Below are 26,245 nucleotides of genomic sequence, written 5' to 3'. Positions count from 1 at the left end.
AGCCCGGCTAGAATACTTTAATTTAAAAATTAAAGCTGGTGAGTTATTTAACTGGAAACGAGGATACAGCAGTAGGACAGGCATCTATGAAGTGAAATTTGGAGACTTGACACTTGCCGGTTATTGCCATTGATTAAAACTACCCTAGAATTTGTCTTTGGGTATTAGACTCTACTCTAAGTAGCCAGAGAACACAATTTTGTTGTTAAACTCCTTCACAAGGATGAAAACCTCTTCTGTAAGGTCTCTACTTCAAGATAAGAGAAAAATCAGACAGTGGGAAAACAGGTTTGGTATGTAGCACCAACTACGTCACTGGTTTAGTTGAGAAATTAGAAGGCCTAGCTTGAATCAACATTCTTTTGGTGTGAACCACAGGATCAGACTCTCTGTAATGAGGAGAACAGAAACTAAGCTCAAATGGTAAAAAAGTCATGATTATGGAAAATAAGAGGACAAAGGGAGAAAATCCAGTATTTCTTTTTCTGAGTTTCTAGGGCTGCAAGTCTCAGAATGGAAGAGTGATTCAGACTCAGTAGACCAAGGCTGAAGGGGTAGGGCATACTCAAATAGTGGGAGGCCAACAAGAAGCAAGAACTTTACAAAAGATCTAGAGAAGATGAAAAACTTCAGAGCACGAAATTCCCTGGGATAGTACCTTAAAAATATAGAGTTCTGGACCAAATGGGCTCAATCAGAATCTGCAGAGGGTATGTGGAAACTGAGAAGAGGAGTATGGGCACCTGTGTATTTAAAAGATGAATCAGGCTGGGAGCCTGTAATCCCAGCACTTTGGGGAGCCGAAGCAGGAGAATTGCTCAAGGCCAGGGGTTTGAGATCAGCCTGGGCAACATAGCAAGACCTCATCTCAACCAAAAAAAAAAAGGAAAAAATTAGCCGGTTGTGGTACATGCCTATAGTCCCAGTCACTTTGGAGGCTGAGGCATAAGGACTTCTTGAGGAGTTGGAGGCTGCAGTGAGCTGTGATTATGCTACTGCACTCCAGCTTGGGTGACAGAGCAAGATCCTGTCTCAAAAAAAGGTCAATCATTGTTCTAAGTCTCTCTCTCTCTGTCTGTATGTGTATGGGAAGGAGAGAGACTTTCACACTCCTCTTAAAGAAGTGTTAATTTTCTCTCCCCTTCGGTATCATAGGCTTTTCTTAGTTTCCATATTTGATCTTGTCCCTTGATCCTGAATCTCCACTCCCCACCTGCAATCCCCTGACATGTAAGAAGCGTTCTCTTGAATTTGTGACTTCTTTGAGGTCCATTCCAATGTTCTCAGTGTTCAGCACTGCTTCCACTAAGAAAGCTGCCTTTTCTCCTGGACTTTATGGAAAGGAGAAAAGGCAGCTTGAGGGAGAACTAAGCTTCATTTTGGGGCAAGGAAAGGAATGTTTCTCTTAGAACCTAAAATATGACTGTCCAGCAAGACAGGCTACAGGGGGAGCTGGAATCCTTAGGTTTAGGTTTCCCAAGATGTGCTTGGGTTTTCTCGGTGGAGTTTGGAAAAGATCCTTCTGTATTCACACATCTATTCTGAAAATGAAAGTGGGAATCGAGGGAGCCTGGAACTTAAGAGCTAAATGGGTCATTCTTGGTAAATTTCTTGGTCACTATGTAGTCCAATATATTTTATCAGAGTCTTAAATTGAGGACTTGCAGGTGGGGAGGGGATCACAATATATCCTTGAAAAGAAAAATGCATGTTGAAAGTCTTGTAAGAATATATACAAAGAAAGAATATCATTGTAATCCATGATTTTCAATAAAACAATGTGAAGAAATGGGATTTCACTCTTATCCTGAAAACATTTAAAGTAATAGAGGCTTTGCAAGTGTCCATTGATGGATGAATGTATAAAAAAATGTGGTGTAAGCATACAGGGGAATATTATTCCACTTGAAAAAGGAAGGACATTCTGACATATGCTACAACATGGATGAGTCTGGAAGACTTTAGGCTAAGTGATATCAGCCAGTCACAGAAGGACAAATACACTATGATGTCACTTATATGAAGGATTTGGAATAGTTAAATTCACAGAAACAGAACACAAAATGGTGGATGCCAGGGGCAGGGGCTAGGGGATTTCTTTTTTGAAAAACAAAAGTGTGCAAGCAACTTTTAAATGATTTTCTATACATTGTTTTGGGGAAATGAATACATATATTTAGTAAAAATAAAAAGCAACAAACAAACAACCCCCCCTCCAAAAAACCCCCAAAACAAAAGTAATAGAGGCTTTGGCCAGCATTAGGGAAAGGAATGTCAGAGTTGTGTTTTTAAAGAACACCTCTGTCTCTGGTTCCATGAAACAGGAAATTACTGCAGGTTTTATGGTGAGAGGATTTTCTGGGGTTGCCAAATGCTGCGAGAGCATCTTGAACTTTTTAGCTAGGAAGAAGAACCCTGTTCTCTGTATGAGGCAGTCCAGAGTCCTGCCAGACAGACATCCTGTCCCCTTCCCTGGGTGCTTTATCATTTTCTCTTACTTCAGTGGAAGGTGTTCTTGAGTGATTTGTGGAACCTCTCATGAAAAAGGAAGAGACACTCAACCATGAATGTCAGAAGCTGAAATTAAATTTCAGAATTTATTATTGAAGCAAGCTTCCTTTTGCCCTATTAAAAATGCAGGTGAGTTAGCGCAAAGGCTATGGAGCCACTTAAAGTTTCCATAAACGAGCTCAGAGGAAGAGGTTAAGGCAATGGTGACTCTCCCTTTGTCTTTCATTGTGGGGGCATGTTGGCACACCCAAGATAACCCAGGATGAGAGGCAATACTGCTTCAGCCTCTCAGAAGGGGCTCGTAGACACAAGTGATGATTAGCAAATTTGATAGCTGAAGTTTTGGCACACTAACTCAGCATTTAGAATCAATAAAAAATGGTATCAGCAGAGATTTACTCGTATTCAGCAAGTCCCTTCTTCAGAAAAAGCATAAAATATTAGTATAAATATTATAAAGGAAATACTCAAGAAACTGGGCATGTCGAATACTCTTTAAGGATCCTTAGCACTCTAGAAGTACTTATTAAATGCTACAAATAATTAATAAAACCCATTTTATTATTTTTCACGAGAGCAGATCCTTTGAGACCTTTTATTAGTCACTACTCTGTTAGAAACTGTTGTTACACATATCTTCATTATTAGAGTGTCAGCTCACTGAGGACCAGGACTGTATTTTACCTCCTAAGTGTCCTAGATGCTCAGTAAATCCTGAGATGATAGTAAATATACTTACAAATGATATTAAACACAGGACTTGTTCCATGTGAAATATTTGGTAGCAGTGTATTGGTCTGGAGTTTGTCTTAGTATAATCAGAGGAAAGAAAGGACATGCTGAGCAAGTACTTGTAAACAGACTATAAGTGTATACTTGTCATGCTTATTTGGCAATGTATCTTCTTAAAGGAGAACAAACAAATAAACATTGCTTATTGCCATCTAAGTAGACACCAGTACTGCTTAACCTGGTGGTTCTGATGTGATTGTTGTAAGTCATTTTAATTTACTGATTGAATAAGAAATTTTAACTAAACTATTTGGCCCATTTTTTTAAGCTATTGTCACTAGTTCAGATAGATCAATTTCTCTATCTAGTGCAGTTTTATTATATTTATTTATTTATTTGAGTTGGTGTCTCACTCTGTCACTCAGGCTGGAGTGCAGTGGTATGATCATAGTTCACCACAGCCTCATACTTCTGGGTTCAAGCAATCCCGCTGCCTCAGCCTCCCGAGCAGCTCATAACAAGTGTGTACCACCATACCTGGTTAATTTTTTTTTTTTGTAGAGATGAAATCTCACTATGTTGCCTGGGCTGATCTCGAACTCCTGGGCTCAAGAGATCCTCCTGCCTAGGCCTCCCAAAGTGCTGGGATTATAGACCTGGCCATTATACTTGTAAAATGTAAACAATTTCATTTACCAAGTGCCATAATCAAGTAAAAAACTATTAAAGATACACTTAATTTTGAAAATGGAAATGTATGCAGAAGTTTAATTCACTGGCTAATTTTTTCCTTTTGTGTGGACATTTGGAATTAGTTGTTGCTGGGCCATTTACATTGTGAGAATTCTGCATTCTCTCTCTCTCTCTCTCTCTCTCTCTCTCTCTCTGTGTGTGTGTGTGTGTGTGTGTGTGTGTGTGTGTGTGTGTGTGTCAGGGTCTTACTCTGACACTTAGGCTGGAGTGCAGAGTTCTGTTCACAGCTCACCGGAGCTTTTACCTCCTAAGCTAAGACTATCCTTCTGCTTCAGCCTCCCGGATAGCTGAGATTACAGATGTGTGCCACCAAGCCTGGTTAATTTTTTTTTTTTTTGGTAGAGACAGGGTCTTGCTATGTTGCCTAGGCTCAACTGCTCCTCCAGCCTTGGCCTCTCAAAGTGCTGGGATTACAGGCATGAGCCTCCAGGCCTGACCTGCTTCTTCCTTTTTAACCCTGCCTGACCTCCTAAGACTGTTGAGACTCTTGGACTCTCCAGAGTTCTATTCATAAAGAAGACCAGCCCTGCTGCTTTTTAAGAGAATAAACAGGCCAGAGTGCTGACCAAGACTGAGAAGCACGCTTCTGTTGCTTTGTTTTGATCAACTTTGAACAGTAAATTTTACCTGGGGAAATGCTCCCCTTTGGCCTGAACTGCTTATGTTGGACATTTTTTTCATCCAATGGCACCTCTATTTGCCTTGGCCCTGGCTGGGACTCAGTTTTGAAATCAAGTGTGTGCTCGTGTGGTATTCCTTGAATGCTAATGAAGGACACCTGTATTTCGAGGCAGGAAACTAATTTGTTTAATTTATTCCTGTGCAGTTGCACAACCATGATGCATACTTCCTTTTCTCTTCACCTTTTAAGATTTAATCTGAATAGCAATCACCAGTGTGAAGGAGGGCACTGCTTCTGATGCCTCCTCTTTTGATTCTTTTCTCAGTGTGGTGTTGAGATGTGTGTCAGGGGAGGGAAAGCTCATATTTTCCACTGAGTTTATAATCAACACATTCTTGTCCTGAGGACTAGAGTAGAATTGAAGTACCTATCTCCTGAGCTTCTCCTTCAAGGACTTAACTATGAAAGCAACTTCTCCTTCAAAGTCCTTATCATTTTCCGACTCCCCTCGCAGCTGCTGGTCCGCCTCTGTGTGCAGCCACGACTCTTGCAGCTGTGTGTGTTGATTTCTGCCTCTGAACTGGCTGAGGTGCCATGTGACGATTAGTCTTTGGGTAATTATGGATGGCATATTTGCAGCATGTTTATTCCTTTCCTTAGCTCATTTGGAGTCACACTGATTTTGTTTAGTCAATGATCTGACAGATTGCCCTTGGTATTTTCCTCTTTTGATTGTACCTGTGCTTATCTCTCAGTCACAGATCATCTTAAGAACTCAGAGTGAAAGGTTTGTATTTCCCTTGACTGAGATCAGCTTTTCTTTGACGTGTCCAGAAGTCCAGATAAGGGTCTTGCTTCAACACTGTTCTGAATTCTGAACCACAGGGGTATCAGAGGGAAGGCTGGTAGATATCACTTAAAATCCTTCCACAGGGAGTTGTTTTTTATCTCATTGTCAGAGTTTACTCTTTCCCAAGCATGGTTAAGCCTGAATAGTTCCCTAACAGGTTAAGTATGTTTCCTTTTATTGATAACCCCTTTTAACAATCTTTTAAGGATGAATTTTATAACAACCTTAGGATCTTTTTTTTTTTTTTTTTTTTTTTGAGTTGGAGTCTCATTCTGTCACTCAGGCTGGAGTGCAGTGGCACACTCATGGCCATCCCAGCATCGACCTGCTGGGCTCAGGTAATCCTTCTGCCTCAGCCTTCCAAGTAGCCGGAACTACAGGCATGTGCTACCATGTCCGGCTAATTTGTTATTTACTGTAGAGACGAGGTCTTGCCAAGTTGGCTGGGCTGGTCTCGAACTTGTGGGCTCAGGCAGTCCACTTGCTTCAGTCTCCCAAAGTGCTGAGATTATAAACTGAGCCACTGAGCCTGGTCAACAACCTTAGGATCTTAAAAGGCAAACAAAGGAAACAAACAGGTTTAAATTCATATTTGATCAAAAAAATCAGTTCTCCCATGATTAGGGTGCATTCAGACAAGTGGATTATATTCTTGGTTATATCTACTGGTAAACTCAGGTATTTTCTTTTTTTCTTAAGCACTTTATTTTGTTGTCATTGTTGAGGTTATTTTGCTTTGTTATCCCTCCCCAGATTGAGAATTTTTATTAAAATACACTCTAGTTTATCTTGAACAAAAACATCTGTTTAATAACATAGTCTATTTAGCTGACACTGGAAAAATTAGGATGTTCCTCAGCTGTGGGCAGTCCTTGTATGTTGAGGCCACTTGTATAGTTCATAAATGTGGCCACTCCTTTGGCTGGATATTGGTACAGAAAAGGGTTAACAGAGCAGGCCTGAGACTGCTTTCCTTTGAAAGGCTTTCTTTCGCCGGGCTCGGTGGCTCAGCCTGTAATCCCGCGATTTTGGGCGGCTGAGGTGAGTGGATTGCCTGAGCCTGTGGTTCGAGACCCGCCTGGGCAGCGAGACTTCATCTCTACAATAAATCAAAAAATCAACCGGGCGTGGTAGCGCATGCCTGTAATTCCGGCTACTTGGAAGGCTGAGGCGGAAGGATCGCTGGAGCCCAGCAGGTCGAGGCTGTGGTGGCCAGGAGTGGCCACTGCACTCCAGTCTGGGTGACAGAGTGAGACTCCAACTCAAAACAAAACAAAACAAAAAAAGAAACGAAAGGCTTGCTTTCAAGGTTGGCCCTCAGCTAGCGTCTGAAAACGTGACTGGTAAATTGTCCCCTATACTAATATAAACCTCTTGTTAAATGATGAGGGCGTCTCACTGTACCTAAACTGTTTGTACAATCTATGTGATTTGTACTGAGCCCCTGCTTTCCTTCTGGGAGTCTGGAATTTTGGCATGTGCCAGGCGGAGGAGTGCTTGCATCACTAGTCCCAGTTAAAACCTTGGGCTCTGAGTTTCTAATGAATTTTCCTGAGCAGCAACATCACAAACACTCTGTTGCACATTGGTTGCTGAGGGAAAGTGTGCTCTGGGGGACTCCTCATGTGAAAGAGAGAGCATAAGAACATCAGCATGTGGATTCTTCCGGACTCTGCCTGTGCTTTTCCCCCTTATGGTCCCACTGTGTATCTTTAGTATATTGTATCATCAATCTTAGCTGTTGAGCACAACTATAGTCTGTGTTGCAGGAACCCTTCTAGAAAATCTCTGAAGGTGAGGGTGGGACTCCTGAACCCTACCACTCCACCCAATGAGTTGAAGTGCAATTCCAGAAATATCATTGGATGACGTTATCCTCAAAGATGCTGATCTGATCCCTAATCTTGGTTTCTCGTGCATAACTATGCATCTTTCAGTTGAGATTTTCTTCTAAAGAACTAATGTTTACTTAATTTATGATATTCCTTTAATTTCCAAAAGGAGATTGCTCTATGATATTAAATGCTGTATTTTGAAACATCATCTCTAAAGTTATTTTACAGTCAAAAGCCATGCCAATCTAATACCAAAAGTAGCTGACAAGCTCTAACATTACTAGCAAGTACAATTTAATGTTACCGGCTAGAATAATATATTTAGAAGAAACTCTGCATACTGCTACAGATAATAATATCGATGATTGGTCCCTCAAAGCTGTGCCTAGATATTTAACAAAAATCTCTATGTTAGTTAATTTGAGAATTTAACCTTAACCAGATATTTTTGGATGGTGTTAAGAAATGAAATAATATTGACATGATCTTGAATTTTTGTCTTGTTCAAAAACATGTTTTTATTTTTTCTTTAAGATTATTTGAGGTGACTTTATTATTGTGTGTTACAGTTTGAGTTATGCCACAGGTTGACCAGTAATATTGTTCTAACTGCTCTCTATAGACAAGCAGCTGGCATGGTGGATGCTGAAAAAGTATGGACTAAATAGTGATTATACAAAAGAATGAAAAACTCAGAATAATCATGCTGGTCAGATTACCTTTTCAAAGACTAACTTGTTAGAACAATAAGAACAACATGAATTCTATGAAAATTTCTTGGTATAGATAACATTCTCAGGTCTTACTATGGAGTGAAATGTACCGTTAAAATGTGGTAGTTTTACAAGTGATGGAATTTCACAGGTCACTTTGATATTATTGAATCAGTCAGTGGTCTAGGATGCAGAAAGTTATTCAATCCCAAGAGTTCAGATTCTTGACAAAGGGATTAATGCCAGTATCATTCAGCAGGATTAGGCCTGTGCTTATTGCTAATATTAATATTTAAAAATATTTTATTAGATTCAAGCACTAAAAGTGTGAACCTGGGGTGAAATATTTCCTTGGGCATAGAACCAGCCCTGTGAAAGCTTCTGAATGCTTTCTGACTCAATCTGAAGACTTGCTAGCTCTTTTTATAGACTTTGGAGGGTACATAAGACACTGGAAACATAATGTGTTTAAGGGTCTTTGAATTCAGATATTTCAACTGGACTCAGGATATAGATTTCCCCTGCTAAATAAGGAGATGTTAGTCAGTTATTTAGATATGCAAAAAGAATAATTTTAAGGTAAAAAATTACCCAGAATATTTTTTGGGTAGGGGATGGAGGGATGACAGTGAGTCCATTCGTGGATCAACAATTGGAGCTCATTATTCAGGTCAGCAGTTAGAATTTACTCTCCTAATCTGTATAAGGTATTATCTGCCCTAGTTTCATGTCTGTCTGTCTGCTTGTCTGTCTTTCTCTGGCACCTCCTGAGACTGTTTTGAAAGACCAGTTCAGGTTTTTATGCTTTTCATGTATGGATCACTGAGCTGTTCCTGATACACTAGGGCTATGCTGTTGGTGGTGTCTGTAACGAGCTGCTGGAAATAACAACTTAAAAAAATGTCTGAAAGCAAATCTATGAATTAAAACGTGCTTTAAAACCTTCCTCAAAAGCATACAGAAAAACAATATAGGAGCGAATTCTTACAATAATTCCCAAATGCCAACAAATGCAATCACTGCACGAGTTGAAGTTTACATTTTAAAATTCACACCCTGCAGATTTGTTCTTGCTTGTTTCTGGCCCCACTTACAAACCTTTGAGATAGTCTGATGAATGAGCAAACTCAGGAGATAATTGATGAATTACTGTGGACTCAAATGAACAGAAGACTTTCAGACCAATTGCCAAAGTTCTAATATATAAGTGGTGCTGGATCTTCCTGCACACTCAGAGATGCCCTGGAAGTTCCTATATTTGATATTTTAAACACTTCCTGACTGAGGGAGCAAAAGAAAGAACTCACACACACATATTTCTTGGGCTTAGATATACGTTTGTGTGTGTGTGTGTGTGTGTGTGTGTGTGTGTGTGTGTGTGTGTGTGTGTGTGTGTACATACTAATAGTTACATATTTAGGTCGAAATAGAGAACTGATGCAGTTCATAAATATGCATAAGCATTTGTGGTTCACAGAAGAAACAGGAAAGAGATGAACAAAATGTGAAACGCACCATATTCTGGGACCTGCCCCGTGCCTCTCTTCAATAGCAGCCTCACTCTTCTTCCTCCAGATTTGATGAGTTCTATTGCTCTGGCGTGTGTCATGTCCCTTGTGCTTTCCCCATTGATTTCAATGATTTGATCTCCTACCTGTTAATTAAAGGAAAATTAAGTCAGTCAAAGATGGTTTGACTCAAGTTCCATTTTCTACAGATTACAGAAGCATCCCTAGGTGACCCGAGAGCATCTGCACAATTTTGTGGTGCCCTGTAGCATCTCAGAAGAGGCGAATCCCTGGCTCCATCCTGAGTCTGACAACCAAATTTGATTTACCTTTATAGACATGAAAAAATCAGACTCTGGATGTTGTAACCATATGCCACTTATATTTAGCCAATATGACAGAAACCATAAGCTACTTAGCATTTTTTTAAAATTAGGGAGTATGTCTGATACCACAGTTCAAAATAACCTGGCTCTTTAGCTTTGAATCAAGAAGTAAATATTTTAAGTCCCTTTCATTGAATATATTGCTAGCATTTGGCTTAGGGAAGCATCTAATTCAGCATGTTGGATGAAATGATTGGTTTTTGTGCTTCTCTGAGAATTTTTTGCTATGCATCATTTGAATTTCCCTGGGTGCTATTGTGATACTGCCTTCTTTGTAAACAGTGGTTGATTGATATTCAAGTTTGATGATGAGTTTTCTATCACAGTCCCTTGAACTAAAAATGAAATTCTCCATTCTCTCCACATGACTAATGCCCTGGCTAAATCTTTGCCATACTCACACCTGATTGCAGAAGCTGTCTGGTTAGATACCAATCCCTCCTGAGTTGTCAGAAATGCCTGGGTTCCATGAGTGATTCCCTCTTAGGCGTTGCGAACAGATATTTGAAATAAAAGAGCTTCAACAATGATCACATCACGTAACTCCCACAGCACCATTACTGTCAGGAACCTTTGAATTAAAAACTGTCTCATTTCAGTGCAAGTAACGTAAGGCAAATTAACCAGCAAGAGCACAATTAGTTGCTTTGCAAAAAAGCTATTTTAGTTGGGTCCCCTAGACAAAGCAGATTTCAGCCTAAATTCTGTAATGTACACAGAATTACAGAAAATCTCTCTTTAGCCAAGCATTATCAAGGTGGATGCTACAGGTTAGGTAAGAACAGGAACAAAATACTGCCATCACAATGGCAAGAGGGCATTAAAACAGGACCCTCAGAGTTGGGGGAAAAGAACAAATGTATGTTTGTTGTAGAAAGGAAGAAACATCTCTACCTAAAGAGGATAAAGACTTTCTTTGTGTAGTCTGTTGCTTCTGGAAGTGTGAATTTTGGGTGGTGGAAGAGGTTTGCCTCACTGGCATGACTTCCACATTCCACAGAAGAAGCAAGAAGACAAGACTAAATTGATTTGTTTTAGAGTCAAAAACTTTCATCCAGTCTCTTTGTCTCCTTTATTATGGGGTAATAGGCATAATCTGAAGTTGAATAGATTGCCACAGGCCACACATCTAAGCCAGACGCAGAAGTGGCACCAAGTGTCCCTCCCCCAGTCGCCCTCACTCATGACTGGAACCTCATGGCACAGCATTAAATTGAAAAGTAAAACAAAAGCTCCAGTAAAATTACATACAGAGTCTTCATTCCTGCTAGAGTCTCTTCTGAGCTTCAGACTCACATAATCAATTGATAACTAACAATCTTCACCTGGTCGTCCAACAGGCAAATCCAACTCTATAGCAGCAGACTGGGCTTTCTCCGAAAGCAATTCTTCCTCTTAATTCCCAGTCCTGGTTAATGGTACCACCATTCACCCAAGCCAGAAACCTGGGGTCACTCTGGACTCTTCATTTTCTCAACTTCTTTGCATCTGTCCCTGTTCGCATCTGTATTCCATTGCTAACTAGCTCATTTCAAGCCTTAACTGGATTATTCCAATATTCTCCTGTCACTCTCCCATCAATCCCTTCTAACTATCCCAGAGCCATTCTTTAAAATCTTCCCCAATGCACCATGTTGACTGAGGCATCCAGGCCCTTCCTCATACCACTGTTCTCTTTGCTTTCTCCTCCCCATAGTTGGAGGTGATCTCCTGATCTTCAAGGTCAGCCCAGGCATCTTCTCTGGGTGCCTTCTTTTACCCTATGCTCTTCCCAAGAGGAGGTGTCCAGTCTGTCTGTTCAGTAGTAACTGCACTCCAATCTTTTACTTATTGCATGTCATTACAGATTTATAATTCTCTCTTCCTGTCTAGACTCTGAATGTCTTCATTTGGTAAATAATTTCTGAGCACCTATTAGGTTTCAAACAGTCTACTGGGGATATAGAGATAAATGATTTAATTTCTACCTGCAATAAATTCTTGGGCTAGCTGGGGAGAAAGTGAGTAAATAAAACGGTTGTTACTCAGTGTTTCTTTGCTATGACAGGCTTTCACAAAGTACTAAGGGAAGAGAAAGGAGGAACATCTAACCAGAATAGGTAAGGTAGGTAGGCAGGGAGAGCTGCCTGGAGCTGGTAACATCTCAGCAGTTTGGAAGCATCAGTAGGTGTTCCCTAGATGAGATGGAAAGCATTCTAGACAGAGAGGGCACATATGTAAAGACCCCAAGATTTGAGAGCACACTGTATTTGGGAAACTGTCAGTAGTTTTTTGTGCTACTCAGGAGTTTAGGATTTATTTTGAAGGGAAGAGCAAAATAATAACTCCCAGGACTGGGAATTAAACAAGGGGTAACCTGACCTGGGAAGCAGAGTGGTGCTTAATAGTCTCCCCGAGACATCAGTATGGAGAGTGGACTGGGGAGCAAGGTGGGAGACCGAAGAAGGAAGCTGTTGTGGTCACACAAGTGAGATATCAGGGGGCTGTGGGGAAGGAGAGCATTGGGAAAACAAGGCAGAGATTGGGTCTTACCTAACTGTGTGTCTGGACAAGGTCACTGTATATGTTTGTGAATGAAGGAAGTGGTTCCACATGACTCATCTTGAGGCCCATGGGAGAAGGAGTTATAAGTACTCTCAACCCTAAAATCAAAGCTTGACAGCCACTGCTGCCTGAGGACACCTGTGTCTTGAGACTGACATTTTAACAAAAAAACTACATGGAAGGCAAAAGGGATCTTGTGCTGAGTTAGAAATAGACACACCTTTTGTCCACTGGCCCCTGGTTGAGTACAGCAAGACTTAGAAAACTCGATGTTTTCATGCTCTTGTGGTTTCCCTACAGAGAGCTTATGAGAATAAAAGAAGAAAAATTAGCACAGGGAATGGGAGAAGGGTGGTTTGAAAACTGTGTGGGAGATGGAGAAGTGGGGACGGGGGGTTCCAGCATGGCACAAGAGCAGGGCTGATATCCCCTCTGTCACAATCAGGGATGGGGCTCTGGGAAGAGTTGGGAACATTATTTTCACTAAATTCCCAGGAGCCTGAGCTGACCTCTTCACTGGGAAGATTTCTGTAATTTCAATTTTCTTCGTAGGGACCCCTCAGAGGGAGATGAGAACAATCGGATACCTGCTGAATCTCTCCCAAGCCACTTCCCCATTCCAGGGTACCAGTGGAGGGGTGGGTAGTCTGCTGATTTCCTGCCTCATTGGGAGCGATGGAAGATTGGGAATAGTCCAAGATCTTAGAAAACTGAGAAAAAATTTCTTGGTGGGTGGCTGTGGTTAGGGAATGGGACAGAAGTGCTGCTGCCCACATAGAATCTGAGTCTTGCAAGGTGTTCTGGGAGTATTGTAAAAGTGGGTGGACCCATGTGGACCTAGTTTCAATGGTAACAGATTCAGTTCAGGCCTGGCCTTGTTTCTCCTATCTCTCCTTGTAGCAACGTAACTTGAAAAAAGGTTTCATTTTATTCTAATTCAAATAATAATTGGAAAACCTAAATGAATCTGGGATGCAGTCTCTTTCGTTCTCATCCTCTTGGCATCTGGATGTACAGGAAGATCGATTTGTCAGGAGGAGAAGAGGTTCTCTGGTTACCTGCCGCCTCCTCTGACTTCACTGCAGTTGCCACTGTGCAGCCCAAGGCCATCACTTTCCTACCTCACAATCGGGAGAATAATTTGATAAAACCAATACAAAATTTGCAGACCTTTCAGGAGTGAAGAAAAAGACCAGTTGTGACTCATGTAGTCTCTTTCTATACTTTCTCCACCACAGCACTATCTTCAACTGAGCCATGTTACTAGAATGAAACTTTAAAGATCTCTACTCATTCTTAGGAAGTTTTGAAATATCAAGTTTCAGTTAGAATTGAAAGAGAGAGAGAGAGAGAGAGAGATTGGAGGTGGGTGAGGGAAGGGGAGCAAGAGACCATGGAGAGAGAGACACAGAGAGAGAGACCCACATAGAGAGAGAGAGACCCAAACCAGATAGAGGTAGTTCAGGAGCATAGTGTTTTGCTTTGTGTAGGTCAAGATGTCAAGATATCAAGTTTAGGAAACCAACCAAAGGACTTAAGGGGAATTTGTCCTATAGAAGAAATACTTGTGGTCCCTTAGGACAATTAACAGCCTTAGTGTCTTTGGGGCAAGTCAGAGTGAGATGACTGCTGTCCCTTGGCATAGCCTGGTGAGTCCTGCATTTCTACTCATATATTTCATGGTAGATTTTTCTTTAAGGAAATGATTACCAAATTCTTGAACTTGCTTGAGGCTCCGCAGGTAAAAAAAATTTCTTCTTATTATTGGAAGGCCAAAGCAGGAGAAGGTAAATGCCTTAAAATTTCTTAAATGGTTAATAGTTCAGGTTGTAAGAAAAAAATTAAACTCTGTACTGTATGCATTTTTGTAGTTAAGTCATATAAAATATTTGGCTTGTCTCAATGAAATATTTATAAGAACTAGATTAAATGCTGGATTTATTTCAGCCCTAGGTCATGGCAGTCCTAGCTCAAAGGGCTTCTTGGACGTCACTACAAACATGCTTAGCTGGTTGTAGTCAGTTAAGTGCCCTCACGCTACTTCTCTATCATAAGAATCTATTTTGCACAATCATATATAATTAAACAGATTCTAGATTATAATCTGTTCCTCATACCAGATTATAATCAGGTTTGAGAAATTGAGTTTCTTTAGAATATTATACCAATAATAAATAATCTCTAGTCTTTATTTCATGAAGGACTTAGTTGTGGACCTCAACGATCTGAGGTCACAGGCTAATGTTATAACCGTTCTTTCCTTACAGGCTGTTTCTCTCACTGACTTCAGACCCCTCTTGGCAGGGAATATACCCATTGTCTCTGTGTTGTTTATACCTGCCACAATCCCTACAAGTAGGTCCTCAGTTAATCACGGTTGAGTTGATGAATGCTCAGTTTGCTTTTCAGTTATAGCAGACATCTTCATCCTCATGACATACTAAGTCAAGCTTTAGTGCATCTTGGCATACCTCAAGCTTTCTTGAAACTCTGCTATAAGCAGTTGCAGCCAAACCATAACAGTTTCAGTAGTACTTACAGGAGACCAAATGAGCTTTCAGTAATGGTGACCTGCACAAATTGTTAGAGACAGGTAAAGTTGTGGGAAACAAATGCTAAAGGACTGGGAGAAGGAGGAATGGAGGTTGAACCTGAATGAAATCACGAAGTGCCAGGAAAAAAAAAATCAGAATTAGAGTCTTTGATACTATAGTCACCCTTACTGGGAACTCTGACACTGGGATGCCTGGGCCTTGTGGCCCTGCAGGAACAAGGGAAAGGCTGATTTTCCACTTAATAGTGATGTTTAATATTTAATGGTTGCTTTTATGATTAATCTTTGTTGGACATTATTTATTAACCATTACAGTAAAAATGTTTTCCTAGGAGTTATGCTGGATACTTTGGTTAACCTCCTCATTTCTTTCATTAGACTTGTGAATGAATTAGATGGGATTCAACTGCCTATTATAGGGCTTGGCTCTTGTTATAAAGTGTTGTGCACAGTTGCCTCGGCAAGGCATGGGAGCTCTTAAAAACAGCAGGTTTCTCCAGAGAGAAAACTTCTTACTCAACTGGAAATTGAAACACATGCTCAAAAGCCACAAAACTGTGAATTTTATTTGCCTCAATTAATCCACATACTTAAAACTGTCTGAGACACTCTTTATTCTATGCTGTAGACAGTAATCCCTTACAAAGAAAACATCTCAACATCTCTCAAGACACTTTGTTCAGATATAAGTGTGAGATCACCCTTATGGATGTACAGCAGAGTCCTTAATCAAGGTTATGCCTGATCACAAGCATGCTTAGGAAGGTCAAAGATTTGGTGGCGGGGGGCGGGGGGTGGGGGTGGGGAGAGTTCTCCATTTCAGAGACTTCATTTCTCTTTCTATTTTTAAATTACAATTTGGTATCTTTCTCACTAAACCTTTCCTTTTACTTTGTCAAATATTAACACTAATCTCAAAGAGAATTTTATTAGGTTGCTTCTTTCTAAATCATCTTACACTTCTAGGGCCTTTAATTGGGATCGATGCTTCATTCTTGGAGTCCTCCCCAACCCTTGCTTTGGGCATGTTTTTTGGGTGATCACTTCCTACCATCCTAAGGTGTTCATGGCATTTCTCTTTCTGTGTCTTTCCACGTCTGTTCCCTTTACCTAGACTCTGAGTCTTCTTTCTCCCTCCTTCAAAGAGCTAAATCCTACTTATCCCTTACAACCAACTACAGGTATGATATTATCCAGGGAGACTTTTATGATCCCACCAGTCTAGGGCAGGTGCATTTTCTGTGTATTTCTGTAGAAGTATTGACCTTTGCCTATGTATTGCAAGATCTCCAAGGCCAGGAAAATATCATTTGTTCAACAGATGAATGAATGATTGCAAGAACGAATTTTTCCAAATTTGTGTTTTGACTCTATGCTCCTTGTTTAAACCAAATTTAAACAAGGTCTGTAAAAAATTCCAATTTGGTTTCATAATATATGTCAAACAAGCTTGATCATGGTCAAATAATATAAGGCATATGTAAATGCCTTGTAATCTCTAAGCTGTACAAATATAATCTATTAATAGTTGTAGTAGTTATAATTATAGTAGTTACAATTAATATAGATCATCATAATCACCATCATATCATCATCATAATGGTAGAAAAGAAAAATAATGAAGAGAAAAAAAAAGAAAACATAGTGATAAGCTTTTCATAATGACTCTAGGAGAGAAGGAGCTGAGCTACTGAATAAATGGGCAAATGTTGTTTTTCTGGAAATATCACCAAGAGGCTAAAAACTCAAAAAATCTTGTTTGATAAGTACTGCCCTATGGAAATTCTTACCAAACATGAATGCTATTTTATATTCTATGACTTTAGATGAAGTTCTTAGGAAAAGGAGCTCATTGAATGTTGGGCAGATAATTCAAACCCTAAGCTAATACAGAGAAAGAACTGCAATGTGGCAGCAGACCTGAATGCAAAGAGATTTTAAAGACAAGCTGGTGGGAGCAATATATTTTCTACAAAGGAAAAAATCACCACCACCATTCCATTTTTCATATGCTAGTTTGACTTCTCAGGTGAAAAGAGACTGGGGCAATATCTTACAATTATCTGCCTGAGTAAGAATTGAAAGCTATCCTTGGCAGCTCAGCTGGCTTATCCAGTTGCTCAGAAACCACTTATGTTAGGTCATGAAGTCAGTTTTCCTAGCTGACTGAAAAATAAACACAAAGAAATTCAAAGAGGAAACTTTCTATTGTGAACACTTACATCCCTTCCTTGGATGTAATTGAGAGAAAATGAGGGATTATTATTCTGCATATTTATCTAATCAGATATATTTATTTTCCAGATGCAAGCTTTAGGCTTTGTTAATAACTTCTATATTTGCACATAATAACAATTCTGTGTTTTCCTGCAGATAACTGTCTTGTGTATTGCATTTACATTTCAACTTTTTGCATATGTGCCAGATCTAGACCTGCACGTTCACAGCGTGAATTAGAGTGTGAAAAGGTATACCAAGATGGGTGGCAGGACACCAGGCAGCTGAGTAGTTGAAGATAAATTAAATGATGGGAAGTATGAGCAGAGTTAAGGTGATCAAAGAAGGCTGTGGAGGCACTGACGGATAAACATGGCTATTACCACCTTTAGTCTGAAAGATTCCAGGGGAGAAAAGGAAGTTCCTTGGGCTGTGTGAGAGCTGGAATCATGGGAGAAGGGCTGCCTGCCTGGAGCTAGAACTTTAGAGGGAAGGAATACTGCTAGGCCCAGAGAACCAAGGCAGGGAGCAACAGGGTAAGGAATACCCCAACCTCTCTGTGGCAGATGGACTGATGTCCCTTCCTCTCCTTGATATCTACCTCCTAATCCCTGGACTCTATGATATGTTACCGACGTGGCAAAAAAGGATGTTGTAGATGTGCTTACATAAGGATCTTGAGATGAGAAGATTATCCTGGATTATTTGGGAGGGCCTAATGTAATCACAAGGGTCAAAGTCTGAGAGAGAGACTTTGTAAAGACAGAAGCCGATGTCCGAGAGGAGAGAAGATACTGAACTGTGGGCTTTGAAGATGGAGGAAGGGGCTATAAGCCAAGGAACAGAGGTGGCTCCAAAATCTGGAAAAGGCAAAGAAATGGGTTCCCCTAGCATCTCCAAAAGGAACCAGCCTTGCAAATATGATGCCTTTATTGTAATCCAGTGAAACCACTTTGGACTTCTGACCTTCAGAACTATAAGACAATAAATTTGTGTTGTTTGTGGTAATGTATTACAGCAATAATAGAAAACAAGTGTTCTTTCTCTCTTTCTGCCCTCCAGTCTCCTGTTGGTGCTTCTTCTTGACCAAATCCAACAGGAAGCCAGAGGGCAAAGGAGTTTGGGTGATACAAACAAGGGATCGTGTCCCAGGACACAGAATAGGGCAGAGAAAAAAGAGAATAAATCTGAGGGAGGGGGTAGAACAAAAGAAAAATCAGCACTGGGGTGTGTGGGTGTGGGATGGGATATGTTTTATTTATTTATTTTTATTTTAAAGATGTGGGATGCAATTCAGGATTAGGTACACAAGTGGTCATTGTCCAGGTAAACTTTGGACCTCCCTTGGGTCCTCACTTCACCTGGTTTGAGATCAGGTAACCCTCATTGATGTTATGTGTCCCCTATAGGCAGTTTTGGCTACTGCCATGCCTTTCTTATAGTATTATGGTAAATGCTCAGGGTCCACTTATGAGTGAGAACATCTAGTACTTGGTTCTTTGTTTCTGTGATAGATCACTGAGTATTATAGACTCCAAATCCATCCAAGTTGCTGCAAAGTCCATAATTTTGTCCTTCTTTGTGGCCGTGTAATATTCCATCGTGTATATGTACCACATTTTAAAATCCAGTCCAGTTTCTATGGGCAGCAAGGTTGATTCCATGTTTTTGCTATTGTGAATAGTGCAACAATAAACATGCATGCACAGGTATCTTTTTTGTAGAGTTATTTAAGTTCCTCTGAGTGTATTACCAGAAGGGGAATTGCTAGGTCATATGGAAAGTCAATTTCTAGTTCTTCTAGGGATGCCACACTGTTTTCCATAGAGGTTGAACTAGTTTGCATTCCCACCACCAGTGTAGAAGTGTTTGGATGGGATATATTTTAAAACAACGAGTAAAATGACAGATGAGAGTTTTAAGAAATGATTCAAGAACAAGGCGAAAACAAGTGGTGACATCCTTGCTCAAATCATATTGGAGAAATTGTTTTGGGAAACCTTTATTTGTTTTAACATTTTGTTTTAACACGTGTAGCCTCTTAAGCTATCATTATAGAGTAGTATTATGGTTACTAAGTTGAATTTTTTTTTAATTGCCTAAGACTTCAGAATCACCTTTGCATCTAGTCAGCATCGAGGTCCCATGAGTTCTACGCTCACTTTTTCTCCAGCAGCTGCCTCTCACTTCCTGTTTCTATTGCTGTCATTATCTCTTCATTGTATCTCTTTCACCTCTTCTTTCAGATCACATGGTTGCCACAATCATCTTTCAAAGCTTACCTCTGATTTTGTCTCTCTCCTCCTCCACTACCTACCCTACTCCCCATGCTTTTTGAACAGGATCCATACTCTTTGACATGGTATGTGGATCCTCCAGATCCTTGTTCCTCTAACTTTCCAGCCGATTCCCACCCTTCTCCTGTGGTTAATCCAGCCCATTTCTCATTCCTTCACTCTTCCCTAAATTCTCCCACCTTTGTATTTTTGTCACTGTCCTTAGTCTTCCTTATTATTCTTGCTTCTCTCTCTCTCTTTCTCCCTCTCCTTCTTCCTTTCTCTCTCTCTCTCTCTCTGAGACGGGTTTCGCTCTACCTCTGTTGTCCAAGCTAGAGTGCAGTGGTGTGGTCAAGGATCACTGCAGCCTTGAAGTCCTCGGCTCAAGCGATCTTCCTGCCTCAGCCTCCCGAAGTGCTTGGATTATAGGCATGAACAACTACACCTGGCCTGATCTCATTTTCTAATCATGCTCATTCTTCAAGGCTATGCTTAAATCCTCCATGAAGCTATCACTGGACACTCCGGGAGAAATCTATTCTTTCTTTTCTCTGTGACCACTGCACTTTTTCTGTGCCTCTCTTTTAGTACTCGTAACACTGCCTGTTAGTCTAGATAGTTGTGTATTTAATCTCCCCATCACCATTTCTAAACCTATTAAATTAAAAACTCTTGAAAAGAAAGATTATATCCTTGTATCTTCTAGTAGTAACTATTGCATCACCTTAAAAATAATAAATAAAAAACTTATGTGTAGTGGGGCAAATTATTGCTGTGTAAGGCACAAATGATTAATAGCATAGGGAGAGGCTTCAGGGGAGGTGAGGGTATGTGGGAGATTGGGAGGGGTTTGAAGGCAGAGAGCTTTGAGGGCAGTCTGTGCCTTGTTCTCTACCATATTTCCACTGTTGACTAAAGTGCTTGGCACAAGATAAGAGCTTCATGTATATTTCTTAATAAATCAATGCAATCTGCTTCATTTTGGCCAAAGCTAACCTTGAATTCTATAAGAAAAAGGTCTTAACAAAAGTCACTAATACTTGTTATAATAGGAAGGCAAAAAAATGTATCAGGGTAAAAACAATACAATCATCTTCTACTTGCAAAGAGTAATAAGCATATAAATAGCAAAGCTTTGCTAGCAACCACCTGAAGAAGGCACAACCACAAGGTGGAAGCATTTCTTTTATTTTTGACATAACTGTGCCTTTGGTGGCATAACTGTCTGAATGCAGATATAGTAATTTTTGCATTTCCTGAGTCCTGTGAGAAGTCCTGAGAAATAAACTCTTATTCATTAGAATTTATTAGAATTATCATTCCTCCCACTATACAATATCTTCGGTAGCATTTAGCGCAATACTCACTGGTGTGTGCATGTGTTTACACATGAGAGAGTAAGAGTGAGTGAACGAGAGAGAATGATTGATTGACTAATTTAGGGGTAAATATAGGAAGCAGTTGTTGATAGTTATTGTTCTACATTCACTGGTATGGCCTGAAAGTGTCCCCCAGTGCAATAGTGTTAGGAGGTGGGGCCTTTTGGGTGGTGTTTAGGTAATGAATAGATTTATACTGCGATTAAAAGGGCTTGCTGGAGTGAGTTTGACCTCTCCTGTGTGTCTATCTTCTGCCATTTGAGGACACAAGAAAGTTTATACCAGATGTTGGTGCCTGGATCTTGGACTTGCCAGGCCCCAGAACTATGAGAAATAAAGTTCTATTCTTTATAAACTACCCAGCCTACCCAGGTATGGTGTGACAATAGCACAAACTAAGACACCCACTAAACCCTACACAAAGGTATCTATCAATGACAAGGAACCCTTTTTATGAATATTTTTTTCTCTAGTTTCTATTCTCCTGACTTAAGATGAGGACTTGGAGCTCCAGAAAGGAATAGTAATTTATGAAAGATCTCATAGCTTATAAGTGGAGGTAACAAGACTAGTTGCAGGTTCTCTAATTCCAAAACTCAGAGATCCTTATACTTTATAAGATTGCCTCATCACTGGGGGTTGGGAAGAGAGAGGCACAATAGTAGTTCTTTCCTTGGTTCAAAGTTAAAAGTTCCTTCTACATGAAGAAACTATTTGAGATTTTATGATTTATTATTAACCGTTGGGACATTGTTTAAAAATACACATAATCATGTATCACAAATAACTTTGAAATCCAAGTTCATTCATGCATGAGTAGGATTTTTTAAAAATTCAGATTAAAGATGTACCAAGGATAGACATAATTGTGAATAAATCTAGTTAGTACTTAATGGATCTGAGTTTCCTTGATCATTTTAACTACCTTCTCTTCAAATATGTATTAGTATTGTAGTTTTAAAAACTACATATGATGACTGGGCATGGTGACTCATGCCTATAATCCTAGCACTTTCGGAGGCTGAGGCGAGTGGAGTTCCTAGAAGTTCAAGACCTGGACAACATAGCAAGATCCCATCTCTAGCACAAAATTAGTAATCAGAAAAAAAAAAATGTGTTGAAGTTTCAGATCAACAGGACCATGGATGTCTTTGTGCCCAACTTCAACATGTCTCTGGAACTACCATCTTTGGCCATAGTGAAAATATGGTCTTTCTTTAATAGCTTAATTTTAAGACAGCTCTCCAGAGACTCTTTAACTCATTGCCATATACTCAATGGTCTTGGCATGAGTGTGTAGACTACAATAATTTTTCTGTTGATATGCTAACACTGAGTAAATAGAAAGTTAGAGGAGTAGTGTATCACTATCATTTTGGTGCACAAAATAAACATTATCAATTTTACGTTCTTTTACTATTTAAAGTCACATATTAATTGCTTAAATTTTACAACTAGGAATGTAGCCGGTGTCTAAAAATCTTGTTTCTGTTCAAGTTAATTCAGATTGCCCATCCATGCATGAGAACAGCTGAGCTATGAAATTGGGCAGCATGTTTTCTGGCAATAATGAGGAGATAATATTCCTTAGGAGTATTTAAGTGACATCACTATTGATAGGTTAATTGGAAATAAAAATGCAAAGCTTTCTTAAATCACTAAAATAAAATGCCTCTGGTTTACTGTAGCTTTGCAATGCATTTTCTGAACTGTCCCACTTTGCAGTTTAGGTTAATAACTGTCTGATTAATGTAACAGCGGCTGCTCTCAGGATTTCACATACATCCCATGGCAAATCAACCATTTCAAAAAGAGGCTTTCTATGCATATCTGGATTCACCATGTTTTTACTACTCTCCTTTACCAGATTCCTACAAAATGATTCCTGCATCCAATGAAGTGCATACAATATTGAATGGAGAAAAGAAATGCAATTTGATGTGAGGTCATGAGAGCTGACTGCAGTTGGGAATTGGATAAAAGAGGTGCCCTCCATGTTCAGAACCCTAAGTACTGCTTGCTGCTATTTAAGAGTTTCATAATTAAGTATTTTGAAAAAGGAAGCTAAAGTGATATTAGTCTATCATGCATCTTAACTAGACTCAAATTATTTTCAGTTCTCTGTGTGAACATTTATACTTATGCTATTAGATACATGCATTTAGATTTCTTTCTCCATACTAACCTCTTAATTAATGACCCAAGAGCTTATTATGCAGTTGCTAACTACCCAGATGAAAAAAATTGACCCTTTACAATAAGCACTTACTGAACATAGTTTTACACCAAATACTTCTAGGTATGTTAGAGACATTGTGTCACTTAATTCTCAAGCCAACTGACCAACTGACCAAGCAAGCAAGCAAGCAAGCAAGCAAGCAAGCAACCAACCAACCAACCATTTTGTGCTAGAAGAAGCAGAAAAATTCAAGTTAACTATGGAAAATGAAATTCTAATCTAATATATATAATTAGATTTATATAATATATGTATCTCCCATGAAGAACTGATTTAATAAGTAATGGAGAACGAGCACTATTGGTACCAAGATATCAAGCTAATCTTGCATGATTATTCAGCTTGAGCTGTCCCATGCCACTGTACCCTGTAATTTGGGTTGTTCCATTCAGTTTCTTGCACTTTCTAGTAATCTTTGGAGTTTTAGTGATGGCCCCTTAACTGCCTGAATTCACTATTATTATATATTGCCACTTTTGGAAGCTGTATAGGCCCCTTTATTGTCTCTGAACAATCTTGTATTGTTCTTGGTGTGCTGTGGCACGGTCATTTTACAAGTGTGGGCCACTTGTCACCAAAGGACTGGGTGCAAAAACATGAATGAAAACCCTCACATTCATCATCATTTTTAGAAAAACAATTCCATAGGCTTGTCCTAATGGAAAATTCTTGCTTTTATTCACCTTTGTTTTCCAAGGATATCACATTGTTAATGTAACTGGTTGGACTGAACTGTTTCTAATCACTGAGATGATGCTCAGTTGACTTATTTTTCCCATAACTACTGCCAGCTGTGTTCTGTTGATTCTCTACCCTTTTCCTGCTGGGTAGCAGCCCAATCCCATTACTTTTTCAACATTTTTATCTATTAAAAAAGTCTAGTTAGTATTGCAGTTATTATTGCAATCTTCAATTAAAATCTCCCTTCCTCCATTGCAAACTAGGCTGGAGGCTTGAGCTACTTAAGTGGAGAAATGGTCTTACTATCACCTCTCCCCAAACCTTCTCTCTCTTCCTTATCCCTGCAGTCTTCCAGAGGAGTACTGATGGCAGGGTATGTAAGAGGGGCAACATCCTTTTGCAAGATGAAGAATTTCTGGTAGCAAGTCTGTCCTCTTCTTTTTGTTAGTATTCTCTGCATGGCAGATCTCAGTTAAGTGCTAACTTTATGCCAGGTACTATTAGGTGTGGGGGACATGACAAGAATCAGGGAAGGCAAGATTCCTGACCTCAGGGAATTTAAATTCAGTGAACATCAAAATGCTGCCTCTCCCGAGGATAATTTGGGTCACTTATTTGGAAGATCTGATGTGAATATTCCCCTTCATATTGGGAGATACAGATGAGGTTAGCCTTTTTCTCTTTTGCTTAGCACCATTTCCCACCCCCTTACCCCCCCACCTCACTGGATAATCTAATCTACAGCCTCTTCAGCAAATACCCCACAAGAAAGATGGCTTAAATCCAGATCACCTTCTGAAATATTCATTCAACCCATGGGAAATGGTAGAAGTGCAGACTGCTCTAGAACTCCCTCTTTTTGAGTTCTGTCTTTCCTCAATCTTTTCTTCCCATTCCCAATTTATAAGGGTCTCCAATAACTCAATAGCTCAACTACTTTTAGACAAGCAGCAATCATCAGCCTCCCATGGGGAGAAGGGCAAGGATGGTTCAAGCATTCCTAGTCTTGAAGGAGGGGAACAGGACAAGTATAATATCTCCTTTCCTCACAGAGAGTGAGGTAAGATGGAGAGAAGGAATGGTTAATGCTTTCCAAACTTTGTTATTGCCCAAAGAAAAGCTCTTTAATTGAGAGAGTAGAGAGATGGTCAAATCAGTAGGGCCAGTTCTGTGAAATGGCAGCTCCCAACAGGTCCCACAAGAAGGTGGCTGGTCTTATTATTGATGATTCTTCAAATGAAATGTGAGGAATCTTCAGTTAAGGTCCAAGTCAACATTTCCTAGATACTTGGAAAAATCCAGGCTGCAAACTTACATTATCATGCTACATGGGGAATAGAATAAAAGCTAGATGAAGCCTGTGAATTATTTGTAATGTTTAATGAATCACTCTCACTCTGGATAGTTGAAAAGTGGTTTCATTTTTATTTAAGTTCATATACCCAAGATTTTTTATTTTTTATTTTTTTTGAGTTGGAGTCTCACTCTGTCGCCCACTATTTTGCATAAAAAAAGAGAAAATCTACAGGATAGAGTTGGAGCCCCTGCATGCTTTCTGAAGGTAACTAGTATTCTGTAGTTGATGTGTTTCTTTCTTTTTCCAGTTTTTGAAACTTTTATTTCATATGTATACATCCATAAAGAATACATGTATAGTACTGCAAGTTTTAAAACTTTACATAATAGCATTGCATATGTGATTCTGTAATTTACTTTTTCACTCAACATTATATTATGGCAATTTATTCATATAGACCATGTAGCTCATTCATTTTAACTACTGTGTAATATTTCACTGTATACATACTCTACAGTTATTTTTCTGTTTAGAATTTTGCCTCCAATTTCTGCAATTAAAAATCATGCTGCAATAAACATTAATGAAAATGTCTTTGGTGTATATAAGCAAAAATGATATATATACATAGCAGTGAAGGCGCTGATTTATAGGGTATATGTGCACCTTTAGATTGACTTGATGTTGCCAAATTATTCTCCAAAGTTGCTGCATCAGTTTACACCTATCTCCAATGGTTTATGTAGTGAGCTTCCAGCTCACCACACTCTTGCCAATGTTTGAAATTGCCAGACTTTTTAGCTTTTGCCAATCTAAGTGCTATCTCACTGCTTTAATTTGCATTTTCCTGATGGTGAGCATCTTTTCAGATGTTTATTAGTCACTTGGATTTCTTCATTTATAAATTTCTTCCTCATGTACTTTGCCAATTTTTCCCACTGTGTTGTCTTTCTTGTTTTAATTCATAAAGTTCTTTATTATTTACATGTTCAGGTTAGCATGTCTTTAACCTCTTTTTCAATTACAAACGATTTCCAAAACCCTTGGTTATATACAGTGAGTAATTATCAGAATTTAAGGTTTTTTTTTTTGAGTTTGAGTCTCACTCTGTCACCCAGACTGGAGTGTAGTGGCACACTCCCGGCCAC

General features: G+C 39.5%; 1 protein-coding gene across 1 annotated transcript in view; it reads right to left on the bottom strand.

Annotated features, from left to right (window-relative positions):
• MAGI2 (membrane associated guanylate kinase, WW and PDZ domain containing 2) overlaps positions 1-26,245 on the bottom strand; it is a 223,949-nt gene that overhangs the window by 52,220 nt on the left and 145,484 nt on the right. Inside the window, exon 12 of the mRNA XM_021709136.1 lies at positions 9,532-9,670. Coding sequence (XP_021564811.1) covers positions 9,532-9,670 — 139 coding nt within the window. The remainder of the gene's footprint in view (positions 1-9,531; positions 9,671-26,245) is intronic.

Source organism: Carlito syrichta, unplaced genomic scaffold (assembly GCF_000164805.1).
Source record: "Carlito syrichta isolate Samal-C Ts95f unplaced genomic scaffold, Tarsius_syrichta-2.0.1 Scaffold165773, whole genome shotgun sequence".
Lineage (NCBI taxonomy): Eukaryota > Metazoa > Chordata > Mammalia > Primates > Tarsiidae > Carlito > Carlito syrichta.
The sequence above is the reverse complement of the archived record's forward strand: the minus strand, read 5'-3'. Positions and strand labels throughout refer to the sequence as shown.